Source organism: Saccostrea cucullata, unplaced genomic scaffold, assembly GCF_032062105.1.
Source record: "Saccostrea cucullata isolate Sc308-1 unplaced genomic scaffold, CSIRO_AGI_Scuc_v1 ctg769, whole genome shotgun sequence".
Lineage (NCBI taxonomy): Eukaryota > Metazoa > Mollusca > Bivalvia > Ostreida > Ostreidae > Saccostrea > Saccostrea cuccullata.
In genome coordinates, this window is record NW_026935864.1 from 197,002 (window position 1) to 211,614 (window position 14,613).

The following is a 14,613-nucleotide window of genomic DNA, read 5'->3' on the forward strand; positions in this document are numbered from 1 at the left end:
ATTAAATTTTAGAATGTATATTCAAAGATGCTGTCTGAAAATAAAATTGTTTACCTACCTACCGACCATTCTTGAGCACTTAGGGTCGGGATAGGGGAAACAAATATATTTTTAATTCCGGCCCTGGTTGTTGGTTTTTCAGCTGAATATTGTGGACAAGAAGCTACAGCTTGTTTATTTGACGGATGTGAAAAGTTCATTTAAGGCTTATTTTTCAAAAAATATTGTCCTACTCAGATACAATTTTGAAAGATATACGAGTTAATTTAATTTAATCAATATTCATATTATGTAAAGTTGGTTTACAATTGGAATGGACATCATATAAATCCTACCATCAAGGAGAGGGTGTACATAGGCCTTACCTGTTGCCCAATCCTCATTGAATTATTCAATAAAATATGTTTAAACTGTCTATAAATCCTCTCTAAAATATAAGATACATGTATATGCTTACCATTTAAAAAGTTTCAGAGTAATTAACAACTTATATTTTTTTTATAATTAGCAAATTCGAACCTGGAATTTGTGTTAAAAAATTTAGCGCTTAATAATTGATTTTTAATGTTAATCTATAGACTGCCTCAGTATGGTAACATCCTTTTCTGGTGGATTTTAAAGTGTAAAATATGGTATGTAGACTATAGATAAATGGCGTGTAATCTTTCTCACAATGCAATGTCTACCCTTCAGTGCGCCCACGGGATTAAATCTCTTTTGTATTTGTTTACATTCGCTACGGTTTTAGAGTGAGATAACGTAAAATATCTCACCTATCTAGGTGTTTTGGATTGAGGAGGTATCTTTATCTGACCACCGGTTTACGGTCAGTTCAGCAGCACCGGGTCGGGGTCTCCGGAGGGTGGATAGGTAGCCGGGATATCTCCTCCCCTTGGTTTGTTATCAGTAATTCAAGTAAGTATAAACTTTTATCTTTACACAATGCATTTTAATTCATATTGTCCAGTGTAATATACATGTAGTTCAACGAATAGCAAATGATAAAGTATACAGTTCTGAGGGCGTGTGTTATGAAAATTACTGATTAATCAAATTGGTGTAGTATACTTATCTTAAATCGTACAGTCCTATAAATGAACAATTAAATTAAATTAAATAAGTGTTATTCTTTTGAAACTCTGAAGTTCGATAACGGTTTTTAAAGGTATGGACGCTGGAAATCAATGTTTATCAAAAGTGAGGGGGACAAAGAGGTGTTTTTTGCATATGATTCTCTATATACATGTACATAGGCTTCTCTATTGACGGGGGTGGGGGGCACGGGGAGGGGGCACTCCCATTTTTCCTGCAAAGATAGACATAATTTAGGCATTGATAATTGGGGCTTACCTTTTTTGTTGGTTTAGCCCCCCACCCCCATTCAATTTGCCTCCAACGCTTATGAAATGTGATTAGAATATCTTTTTGAAATGTAGAATTTGGGGATTTGTACGATATCTAAAGGGAAAGTAGAATGTTCAACGTAAAATCGCACATGTAATTCACAGACAATTCAGTTTTATGTAGAAAATATTCAACGTTTTGAAATTGTTAACATGAAGGATCTTAATTATGTTTCGTTTCAGTTTTTCTGTTTTGTTAGGTTTTAAAAATTAAAGCATTGGAATGTTAAAGATTTGTTTGCAGTCGGGTTTGCTCAGTAAAAATCAATTATCTTGAAACAAAAGTGCACTCAACCTTGAACTGTGGTAATGCAAAAGTGTGGAATTTAAGTACTCTGAAATTATTGCACTCGCGCATACTTTGTGCTTTTTTCTTTTAAATTCTTGGATGAGAGCTTAGCTATTGACTATAAAACATTTCAGAAAATCGCATAAAATTTCTTGCTTACAAAATTACCTGATAAGTGTAACTAGATAAACGTAGATATAAGATAGATAACGTTAGTAATAATGATTAATTACAAATAATAAAATGTCCTGCAGAAATGGAAAAATGTAATGGACAGTCAATGATGACACAAATCACTTAGCTGAACAAGGAAGCGAGAGGAGAAATATCGATCAAACTAAATATCATCCCTCTGTGCCAGTTAAATCTCGGGGTTTTCGTCTCTGTACAATGAATTAGTTTGCAATATTCGATTCGAGCCCAGGAAATGTTATAGATCTTCTGCAAGTAAAATTTGATAAAACACCGTAGTATATGAGCATCAACTTACACTTTATGTATTCTATGCAAGGTGTCCATGAATTAGACCAAACCCAATAATCTTACCTTACGAAATGTGATTCTTCCGCTTCAAATATCATATTAAATGCCTAAATGAAAAAATAATTATATTTACAATTTGCTAAGTTTAACCTTTCTCTCTGTAAACTGAGCCTGGAGATTATTGATTCTCTTCCTTCTCTCATTAAATTTGCGTCTTGAGGAATCTTAAGTCATCCTTAATCTTTACGGAGAGATTTAGTAGCTCAAGTCATCTATTATGTATCATAAGGATAACGTTGTCACAGTTCTGCGTTGACTCGTTTCTTTTTTAAATCCAGCTTCGCCATGTTTGGGTGTGTCCTTCTAATCCTGGCTATACTTGTGCTCGTCGTCTGCTTTTGGCAACGCATTCGGAGACTTCCGCTTCCGTACTACGAGGGACGTCACGTGGTTATAACCGGATGTGACACCGGATTTGGAAATATGCTTGCAAAAGAGTTGGATTCGAAAGGATTTTCTGTGTTTGCAGGGTGCTTAACTAATAATGGAGAGGAGAATTTAAAGAAATCGTGTTCACAAAAACTAAAAACTTTTCCTTTAGATGTTTCTGATAATGAGAGCATTAAGAAGATGCTGAAATTCGTTACGTCACATTTACCTAAAGATGCAGGTTTGTATTTAGCACCTGTTTTGTTTTGTTTTTTTCTTGTGAAAACATATTTGTTTATATTAACTGTGTCTAGTGCTATGTTAAATGATTCAATCCTATCACAGTCAACAAAGCACGCCCGTGATTTGATATGACCTTATACACCTTTTCAAATCAGAAGAGTCTATCATAGCATCTGAGGTTTGGATGCTGGCACCACTATTTCTAACCCAAGTCTTCTGAGAATGTTTCAAGCACTGCAATATATCAAAAATGTATTCCCATCATAATAGTACCTTAATTTAAATAATTTTAAAATTTCATGAAGTCTCTCAGTCAGTCGGTCCTTCAGTGTTTATAATAACTATATAATTTATAATAACAAATGTAACCGTTTCATTCGGTCAGCACATAAATACATCGATCAACCTTATGAAATGGCTATATTTGTATAATAATACTTAACTTTATTTAATTTCAAACTATCCCTTCCCAAAACAATTTTTGATTCTAGGAATGCAATTTTTTTTAATAAGATTTTTATGAAAAACTCTCCGATGCCTGTCAAGGTGGAATATGGGGGTGTACATTCACCATATGTGTCAGACGCCATCGATTCATCACAGTCTTGTAACTACAATATATTGCTATAACTGATTTACATACCGTACATTTGTAGGTATATGGTGCCTCGTTAACAATGCTGGGATCGCAGGCAGTGTTGGCCCCACCGACTGGCTTACAAGAAGTGATTATGAAAAAGTCATGGCCGTAAATCTTTATGGAATGGTGGAAATGACCAATGCATTTTTGCCTTTAATAAGAAAAGAAAAAGGGCGCATCGTCAATATGACCAGTATTTGTGGCAGAATAACTCTAGCGCCGACGCCATATTGCGCATCAAAATTTGCAGCAGAAGCCTACTCCGACTGCTTAAGGTACGTACATGTTATTATTTTATTTAACAATGCAGATAATTATTTTCATTATATATTGAACATTTGTTTGTAAAGTTAAGAATATAAAAAAAACGTGCAGCTCATTCAAATGATATGAAGAACTCGCATACCTTGCGATTGTGAATTTGGCTTCAAGTAAATGCTAAATAAATTTAAATTTAAAAAAAAAATGAAGTTGCATGCATGAATGTAAATTTTTCATTCCTTTTGTGATATATAGGAGAGACCTTTATAGAGAAGGGGTCACTGTTCACATCATCGAACCAGGTTATTTTGCCACCAATATCACAAGTCCTAAAACAGTGACATCAGCATTTCGGTCAGCTTATGAAAAATGTAACCCGGAAGTAAAAGAGTATTATGGGGAATCATACGTGGAGCAAGGTAATAGACGGAAATCTGTTTTCAGTAGACTTATTTCTAACATGATAACCATTTTTATGCCCCCGTAATCATAAATTTGAGTGCATAGTTTTCACCCTGTCTGTCCGTCTCGCTGTTTGCATATGTTTACGAAAACTTTCACAATGCCCCTAGCTTTTGACTGGTTGGAGCTAAGGTTTACACATCAGTTTTAAATGTACAGTCACTCCTTGTGACCTAAACCTTTCTTAAAGTCCGTGTCACACTGTCACGATTTTTGGCTACGACAGAGTTCGAGTTAAAAAATCGCAGTAATTCGGCGTTTATCGTAGAGATAGTCGTAGGATATCTTCTTAATTCGTGCTTCATCGCAGCAAATCGCCAAACACGGCGATTGTTTTGAGCATGTTCAAAACAATCGTGGCCACAGTACGATGTTTAATTATCCGTAAGCGATCGTACAGTAATCGCAATACACTCGTACACATAATCGTTGTAAATCTTCGACATTCGTAGGGCACTCGCAAAAATTCGTAGAACTTCCGACTCTGCGAGTTTCATACGATTTATCGCGAGTGTCCCACGAGTTTCTGCGAGTGTTTCTCGACTAAAAAGGAATGTCGCACGATTTCATGCGAATATGATACGAAAACAGGCGATTGACGGCGAGTGTATTACAAGTACTACGCGAGTGAACTGCGAAATGGTACGATTGTACGCGTTTTGGAGATTTGGAAATCTCATTTGCATCAAATCATGAAGATAGCAACATGCTAATACAATAGATGAAATAGTTTCTGGTTCTTGGCGCATTGGAGCTAAGAGGCATTGCCATCTGTTGGCTAGTTCCAAATGCATTTTCTTCAACGCGCATTTCTCTGCTGAGTCTATAGTTGAATATAAGCGACTCATTGGTCAAAGTCCTTCTTGCAAAAGGCTTCATAAGCCATGTCCTGAAAGGGTAGGCGTCATCACCCACGATGAAATACGGGATGTTTCTGTTATCATTTGGTAGAAGGCAGCTTCTTGAAATCCAATATTTTGATTTTCGATGTCACCTTTTAATTCTACGTTGTTAAACACAGTGGCATCTGATGCAGAACCATTTGCACCTACGTCAACCCAAATGAATTTATAATCAGCATTAACAAGGTCCATAAGAATGAGGGAGTGAAACCTTTTGTAGTTGTAATAAAGTGAACCCTCGTTTCGGGGGCATTTTATAGCAATATGCTTCCCATCCAAAGGACCAAGGACATGGTCCAGGTTCCATCTAATTCTGAACTGCTCAGCTAGCTGTTGCCACTCATCTGTAGTTGTTGGACATGCAACTCGAAATCCGTACATCATATCAGACTGGTGTATGACGCTCCTGTTGCTAAATACCGAAGTGTAATGGCCAACTTTAATCCAGGTTCCAAAGTCTTTCTGAACCACGTGTCTTGTTTTTGTTATCTTGGACTCAATCTGTCTACAAGCTCTCTAAACATATCTGGCTCTACCCTGAAGAAGTTTTTGAATGACAATACATCCTCCGTTTCAAGTTCTTTCATCAAGCAATCACAATAGCCATACTAAGTACGTCCGGGGATCCATGGTCTTATCCAGTATCTTCTTTGCCTCTGTGAACGCCCGTTGCGTAATAAATTGGCAATTGCCTTCAGTTGTCGTTTTTGCAATATTCTGTTCAAGTACCCCCAAATATTGCAGCAGTTAGAGCCTCCGCACGGTAGCTACTGCCATAATTACAACTTCGAAATTATGTTTAAGAATTTCAAGCAACCCTCTCTCTATATATCTACTCAAACCAAGTATATTCGTAAGAACTCGTCACTGTTCGTGGGAATATTGTGTATGCATCGTACAGACTTGTAAGTATTCGTAAGAGCATCGTTTAAAATCGTGCAAATTCGTATAAAGATCGTATTGCGTTCGTTATTTGATCGTCTTTGTTCGTACATTACTCGCCAAAACTCGTTCTGTTATCATATAAGCCTCGTACATTGTTGAGCGGACATCGTAGTCGTATCGTGACACACTGAAAAAAAATCACTCTCTGTCAGAAAAATGCTAGACTAGCGTGGCGATTGTCGGCGATTTATGGTTTTTTGTAAGTCGTGTGGAATCGTAGCAAAAATCGTGACAGTGTGACACGGCCTTAAGCTATCAACACGACTTATTGACTTTGACCAAAAATTAAGTTCAACGCATTTTTGCAAATACATGTAATTACTTCAAACTTTACCTTGGCAATAACTTTTGAACAGCTGGTACATGTGTTACGGTGTAAAATACGACTTTTCGGACTTATTATGAATTACTGTGTAAATTAACTTTTCAGGCTTTGTGCAATTTGTTTTAAAAACTTTTCTTATATTTCGATAAATTCTGTAAATTCCACACATCCTCAATACTAGTATCACTTAAGGCACAGTCAGAGAATCAGATGGACAGTTATAATCTCCTAATATTGACTTCTATTTATATTTCTTGACACGCGATCTTTCATCTTTAATTCTATCGTATATATATATATATCGCTAAAATGTCACCATCAATAGTTTGATACTTGATTTCTTTATACTTTTTGTTAATTCTTTTGTTTTACTTTGTCTTTGACCAATTTTAACCTTGACCTTAGCGTTTGACCCCCCCCCCCTTTTTTGAAAAAAAAAAAAAAAAAAAAAAAAAACATTAACATTGGCTATAAGTGTTGAAAAGTTATTTCTCCTGCAATCATATCTCGCAAGTGTATTCTATTTTAGCAGTCATTTCTTTGGATACAAAAAATATCAACATTCTTTGACCTTTGACCTATTTTTGTAAACTCAAAACATTGCCATATCTTTTGTACAGTTTGCCTAGGTCTATAATATTTCACAAGCATGTTTCTTATGAGAAGACCTTCCCCTGGGTTTTACTTATTTTGACTTTATGATCTATATCTATCTTGGGTAGCCTTTCATCTCTCTAACTATTAATGTACTATAATGCCGAAAATTTACAAAATTATTTCGCCTAAAAGGAATATAATAAAACTAATAATATCTTTCATATTAAGCTCCTTCTGCGATGGGTTTGTAGCATAGATTTTTTTGTAAGGCATATTTTTACCTCAAGTGTCACTGTTGACTTTCGGCTGATGCTGTTATGCCCAAGAGAATACGTACGTTGCATGCATGCACGGATTTAATTTAGTCAAATGAAAGATGGTGAATTTAACATAATTATACGAACAGTAATACATCTTAAAATATATCAATATTAAGAATCTGTGAATAGAACATACAACACGGACTTCTGTTAATTTCAGAGAGGGGATCAGATGCCAGAGAGAAGGGAATATCCAGTGTTGACTTGTCACTCTTGCCGTGTATCATATTCGATCAGTTTTCCCTTTACTAACAATACTTTGGTCTACTTAGATCATACATCATAAGTTACTTTTGATATTTTTGATGTAATAATTATGTTATTAATAGTCATACCGGTATGTTTTGATTACCCTCATTGTAAATAAAATTTCAATAAATGGTTCCAACAATGAATTAAAGTTATATGTTGTAAATTTTAAATTTACAAGATGGTGATAAATGCAAAATTTACAGCATGAACGGGGGTAAATGCAAATAATAGTAAGCTCAAGTGTTAAGGTTTAGAAATATTGAATATATTGTTTCTATTTATAGCATTTGAAAAGGCTCAGAAATTCCTCAAACTCGTCACGAACGATAACCCTGGGCTAGTGGTTGATGCCTACCTGAATGCAGTGTGTTCGAGGTACCCCGCCCACCGATACGTGGTGGGGTTTAGCGCCCAAGTCGTCTTCAGAATCCTGTGGACATTACCAGAAAGTATTTCAGATTTCATTTTGTGTTCAGGGCGACCAGTTCCCATGAAAATGGGAAAGCTGTAATTTATGTAACGTTGTTATTTTTCGGGTATGCAGCTGAAATGTTAACTGTGATATATATTTAAAAGAAATTTTATTTTTAATTAATTTATCTATGTATGGTAGTATAAAAGTGTTTGAAAAGGCTAATATAGGGTAATATACGATTGTTGTACATGTACATTGTTAATATTTTTCATAAAGTACACTAGCTGGAATATTCATGCTAGAAAATTCTGTAATTCAAACTATATATTATTTTTCCCTTTCTTATTTGTCTAACCATGTGTGTATTTTCTTTGGTTCAATTGCACATCTTTCCAAAAATGTCTATTAATCAGTTATTCCTGATGTTACCATGAATATTTGCAAACTTTATTAATACAATGTACTTGTTCATATATCTAGATGCTTGAAACTTACTTCTCCAAATTGTTCGTAGTCGTATTTATATTTTTGTATTCAACTAATTACGGAGAATTATGGATCAAATAGTTTTGTTAAACGAGAAAGAGACATTTTAGTTATATTTCATAATTTAAAGTCTGGTCGTTTGCAAGTAATTTTTGCTGTTAATTGTACATGTTGTATAATATTATACTCTCAGCCTGTCTAGGATCAAAGATATTTTTTTTTAATAATAATGGTAAAATAGATATGAAATCTTGTGATTTTTTTTTCACCACACAAGGCACGAAAGTATCAGTTTATAACTGCTAATTAATCTTAATTATATGACAATGAAGTATGAAAGAGGAGGGCATGTACATGGTCTACGTATTTATACAAGCATGCCGGGTGGGTGTAATAGGGTAAGGTTTATATACCGGTATTTATAAATTAGGGCCAATTTAAAAGCTTTGTCATACCCCGTCCTTCACACGCAGGATTCCTAATTCTAACTTGCCCCTTGTGAAGGAACTTAGGCAGGATTTCCACTGAGGGTATGGAAGCGGGCAGTCAAATAAAGGTCCCGTAGCCGGTCCTCGTTAGATACCGTTTTCCAAACTCCAGTTCCATAGTTTCCTTTTTTTTCGTGGTGACACAAGGCATGCTAAGTGCCTCTTGAATTAAAAAAAAAATAAATTAAGGAACTAAAGTCTTGGAAGATGGTAAGGGTCCTGTTTCTCCCAAAATACAAATATGGACGTGTATTGTACTAGTGACATAAACATGACGCTAAAGAAGTGTCCCGTTTTGACTATAAATAGCTAGTATCAGAAGTTTTAAATTGTGACTAAGCTAAACATGTTATAGAGTGTCGTTTTTAAGATAAAAACTTTTAAGGATAATATGCAACCATACCATATCAAGTGTTTTATTTTCCAGCTAAATGTTTTCCTTTAATATATATAGCAAAAAAGCCTATATAGAAACAGCCTCTATTTTCAAGTAGAATTAAAACAGGGAGAGAGATAAACAATCATATAATTATGGTAATGTTGGAAAATGATCTCAAAATAGCCTATATCGCGAAGTTTATCGAAAGTATTTTGCGTAAAAAAGGTTCAAGATGATTGAAAAATAAACGAGGCAATTTGTTGTTTTATTTAGATGAGATAACCTCAGAACCTCATTATTTTTTAAACAACTTTGGGACGTAACACAATGTTGTCTGGTCCAATACACATTTTTCCACATTCATAGACATGCGTCACTTATCAGTAATACCCGAATTAACCGCGGCTTATCTTTAAATACAGGTCAACTTTTCTCTTTACAATACAGTTAATCTTACTGCCTCGTACAGATTAGCTAATCAACCTTGATTAGAAAATACAAGTCGAGGCTTTCTATCGCAAAAGGTCGACATTCTCAGGTGTGTATTGCTGAATTGTAGAATGTTGACAATATAGGAATGGAAACATATAGGTTACATTTTTTGAGACTGATTAGGAATATGTAGAAGAATTGTGAAAAATTTAATTAATCAAACTAATTATTTTGGCTTTTCTGTTCAAAATGCCATCAAAAGAACCTCCGTGGCTTAGTGAATACCAACGGGTCAACGACAAGCAACAACAATATCTACGCAAAATTCACGACCTGAGGAGAAGCCTACAGAATCGAGAGGAACAACTGATGATGATCGCTATAGAGAGGCAGAGATTACTCCGGGGCAGACGTAAAAACCCGAAGAATCCGAAATTAACAAGCGTTACGGACACCCATATTCAAAATGGACCGCAACCTTTTCCTCATAGACAGAACGAAAAGCGATTCTATCTTTCTCCAACTTTTGTTCCTAGAAAATTAGCTCCAATCATAAAAGGGAAACAAATGTTGGATACTCGGTCTGAAACGTCTGAGGTTGACCACGATAAGGAATCCATTGATATTATTGCCAAACGAAACAACATCAGTTTCATTGGTCAATTTCCATCACCAGCCGGGAGTCCATCACCGAGGCTTTTACCAAAAGAGAGACAACTTCTGAACATGTCACGTGTTTCTTTCAAGGAAGTAGATAAAAATAGACCAATGGCCGCCTCTGTAATGACCGTTCGACCTGTGATGGAATATATTAAGGACATTAGCACCAGAAAGGCGGTGTATTCCTCAGGAAAGTAAAGTTTTTATACCTTTATCCTCCTATCATTAGGTAGACTGGAGATGTTCTTTGGTGGGAGTATATTTTTGCAAGTGTGTTCGAACACGATTAAGAGAAAATGAAACACTGACAGTGCTAATTCAATATCATGTGCGGAAGACAAAAACGGATAAAATAAACCGTTGTTCTTGTAATGAATTCTTGCATCATTCAGCAAAAGAAAAATTGTATAACCAAAATGAATATAAATCTGTCTTCTGTGTTTGAAAATTATTTTACAATTTGTTTAACAATGGGTGGAGGGAAACTCTTGCAAAAGATCGTTAACGTTATTGTTATAAGGTAGCTGCGAAATAAAGTAGCAAGTGTGTTGAACCAAACGTTCTATTTTTTACCTTTGTACAAATGTAATCAAAAAGATAGATTATGGAAAATAGGATATGCCAATAAGTAATTTAAATCCTGAAATAAAAAAAAATCCCCAGCAAAACTAGTGACACGTCCTCTCGGTACCCCAACTGTTGTGTTTGGATGTAAACATTGTACATGTAGTTATTTTGAAGATGAATAATCAAAGTTGTAGATCCTTAATCCTATACATTCACTATGGACAAATAATTCAGCAACTGGACTTTCGTTTACTAAGATACCTGTTTTAATTCGAACTCCTGAGTGTATATATGTAGAAGGGAATTCATAGACATATTTTAAAAATATAAAAATACATGTATAGTTGTATACTGTTTTGTAATTTTAAAAAAGTAAAAATACACGTGGTATAGGTGTCTATTCCCTTTTTATAAGCACAAAACGGTAGAGCTGCGGTATCTTCAGAGACAATGTCCAACAAGGATATGTCATACTAGTCTCATGGAGAAATGCGGATCTGCAGACCTTTTCAAATTGCAGAGGATACACTATCATGATTATTGTTTCAATAATTTCCAGATAAAATAAGTTTCTGAACACGTTTTTATTATATTTCCCTGTGAAATGCTTTATGATAATCGTGATGACTTGAACTTTTCAATTGAGAACTTCTCTCATTTATGAAGTAATATACCCTTATCACCTGCATATACGGGGTTTATCTCTCATGCAGTTTCAAGCGCATACTCTGCGTATGAACAATTTCTGAAGCAAGGTAGGTTATTGACAAACAAGTTAATGAAACAAGAATATCAGCAGTCTCATTTAAAACCATTGCATAAGTTCTATGGTCGATATTATGACCTTGTCAGCAAATACAATCTATCGTTATGTCAAATGCTGACTGACGTTTTTCAAACGAATTGTAACTTAGACCATAATTTATTATTTACTTTCTGTATTGTCGACAGATTTTCCCGTTATTTCTCGATCGTGACAAGGATCACATGGCGGGTGTGACCGGTCGGCAAGGGATGCTCACTCCTCCACGGCACCTGATCCCACCTCACCTCTGATGTTTTAGAGGTCCGTGTTTGCTCTGTTCCTGATGGACTTTTGAGCTTGAATACAATTCGTTATCTCCATATATTTCATGCTATAAATCATGAGATATACGGAAATTTTGAGAAAATATTAACTTCAAATCTGTGTCCTCTTTAACCACGAAAGCAAATGTTTTCCCACAATCATAATAATACATTTATGAAACACATAAAATATTTGTCTTGATTTCATGAAAAAATTTGACCTACGTAGTCTTACTCATATAAATTTTAAAGTTTTATCTCAATCCCTTCGCACTTTCAGCATAAAATCTTCATCAAAGGATTTTAAGATCCTTGTGACTTATGAGGGTTGTCTTTCTTTTAGTTTGCAGTATAAGGAAATATCTCTTCATTTTCCTCTACTGTACATTTCTTGTTATTACTAATAAATAAGCATCAGATATCGATGTTCTACCGTTTAATAACCAGTCAAAATATTCACAAAATTTTAAATTTCTTGCTATTGACTTTCCAAGGTTTTTAGCCATATTCGATTTTCTGATTGCTGTTTTCATTTTTCAGCGATCATCAAGGAGCTATGTTACAACGCACTTTGAAAAAAATTTTCAAAGTGCGTTAAATTTGGGACCAAATCAACGCACTTTGAAAAAATAAATTTTCTTTTCAAAGTGCGTTAATATCGACCATTTTAACGCACTTTAAAAAAATGTGTATGGTCGATATTCTTGCAAATCCTAGGTATGATAAATAACTGAACCTGTTGGATGACTTTTCGGTGTAAAGTTCACTTCAGGATGTGAAAATGAGCGATTTTGATTTTTCCATACTTTGAAAATTCCTTCTAACTTAAATGTTTTATTGTACTTTTTTTTATCCAGATTGCATACATTTATTTATTGAAAGTTTTCAACGTCACGGTAGTTATGCAAATACATATATTTGAATCATATATTGAAAATTTAGGGGGGGGGGGGGGGGTCCACGTTCAATTTGCTACCGTCGGCTATGTATAAAAAAGACCTTCTACTCGTCTAAGTCGTCTTCTCCTTGTTATGTTCCCCAAACGAAGTTGGGGAACATATTGTTTTTACTCTGTTTCTTATTATTATTATTTTTCTTCTTCTTCCTGGGTACTTTTTTGTCCGGGAATGATCTTGTAAACTGTTCATCCGATGTAGGTAAAACCTTTTTAGGGTTAGTAGACATGTTATGTAGATTTGCCTAGTCAAGGTCATTTTGCGCGCACGTGCTTGCAAGAGCGCGCACGAGCAACACGTGAAATGATCAATTTAATTGATATAGACGTAAATCTTTACTGTTTTGATGAAATGCTTTGAAACTCATAATATAAGGATATAGTAGTAGCATAGACAATATGACATGGTCAAAATAGCAAGATCTCACGCGCATGCACGTACGCTTTGCTCTGATTGGCTGAAACTAAAGTCTCAATATCTTTCTTGTTTTTTGACGAAATCCTTTGAAATTTTGAACATAGTCATGTATTACAATATCTTACAACATGATATATAGCAATTATCATGAAAACACTTGTATGCACGTGCACTGCAATCTGATTGGCTGAAACTTTAAATAGCTATAACTCCCTTGGTTTTCAACCAAACAGGATGGGATTTGGAACATAGATATATATAATAGACTTCTACAAGAAGGTATGGTCACCATGCAAATGCATACACGTGCGTGTACGTGGGCTGCAATCTGATTGGCTGAAACTTTAAACAGTTTTAACTCCAAACAGGATTGGATTTAGAGCATAGAGATATATAATGGACTTCTACAAGAAGGCATGATCACCATGCACATACATGCATGCATGTGCGTGTACGTGCGCTGCAATCTGATTGGCTGAAACTTTAAACAGCTATAGCTCCCTTGGTTTTGAACCAAACGGGGTGAGATTTAGAACGTAGATAGATGTAATGGACTTATACAAGAAGGTATGGTCATCATGCTCATGTATGCACTTGCGTGCACGTGAACTGTAAAATGGTAAAATTAAAAATACACTTGAATGAACGTTTTTTTTATACTTTTGGATTAGATCTTTAATATTTAGCATATTAAAATATATAGATTGTGTAGACAATATGATATGGTCATTATACGCACATGCATTCACATGCGCAAGTGTGCAATGATAAAATTTGAATGAACATAGTACACTTTTGGGTAAACGTTGTTAAAGTCTCAAATGCATAGAGTTTGTCTTATTTGATTACGCTTGCAGGGAATATGACTATAAAAGGGAGTTTGGGAGCGTTTGGGGAACATCTGTAACGGTCCCCGTTACAATTAGCACTAGTTCTCAATGAAGTTAAATCAACACATGTAAATTAAAAAGTTTTTCGAAAGATATAATTATTACAAATTTTCGAAAGATATAATTATTACAAATTAATTCTCTCAATTACTAAAATCTTAGTCTAGAATTTTTGTTTTATACATATTTTTTTCAAAGTGCGTTAAATTTTCCCTTGGTAAAAAATGTTGATGTACACTCTTAACGTACTTTGAAAAAAATTTTCAAAGTGCGTTGATTTTGTCCCAATTTTAACGCACTTTGA

The 14,613-nt window shown here is 34.8% G+C and overlaps 1 protein-coding gene across 1 annotated transcript; it reads left to right on the plus strand.

The window, feature by feature from the left end:
- The first annotated feature begins 685 nt into the window (after positions 1-685).
- LOC134244068 (dehydrogenase/reductase SDR family member 9-like) lies at positions 686-8,184 on the plus strand. The gene is made up of 5 exons (XM_062726344.1): positions 686-915; positions 2,514-2,845; positions 3,504-3,762; positions 4,004-4,167; positions 7,836-8,184. Exons 2-5 carry the CDS (start codon positions 2,521-2,523, stop codon positions 8,060-8,062), a joined length of 975 nt encoding a protein of 324 aa, XP_062582328.1. The 5' UTR covers positions 686-915; positions 2,514-2,520; the 3' UTR covers positions 8,063-8,184.
- The last annotated feature ends 6,429 nt before the right edge of the window (positions 8,185-14,613 follow it).

Excerpts from the sequence above, each read along its gene's own strand:
- LOC134244068 (XM_062726344.1), top strand. The coding sequence starts at position 2,521 with ATGTTTGGGTGTGTCCTTCTAATCCTGGCTATACTTGTGCTCGTCGTC. Across the intron at positions 2,846-3,503 it reads ACATTTACCTAAAGATGCAG|GTATATGGTGCCTCGTTAAC; the intron begins GTTTGTATTTAG and ends GTACATTTGTAG. Across the intron at positions 3,763-4,003 it reads GCCTACTCCGACTGCTTAAG|GAGAGACCTTTATAGAGAAG; the intron begins GTACGTACATGT and ends TGTGATATATAG.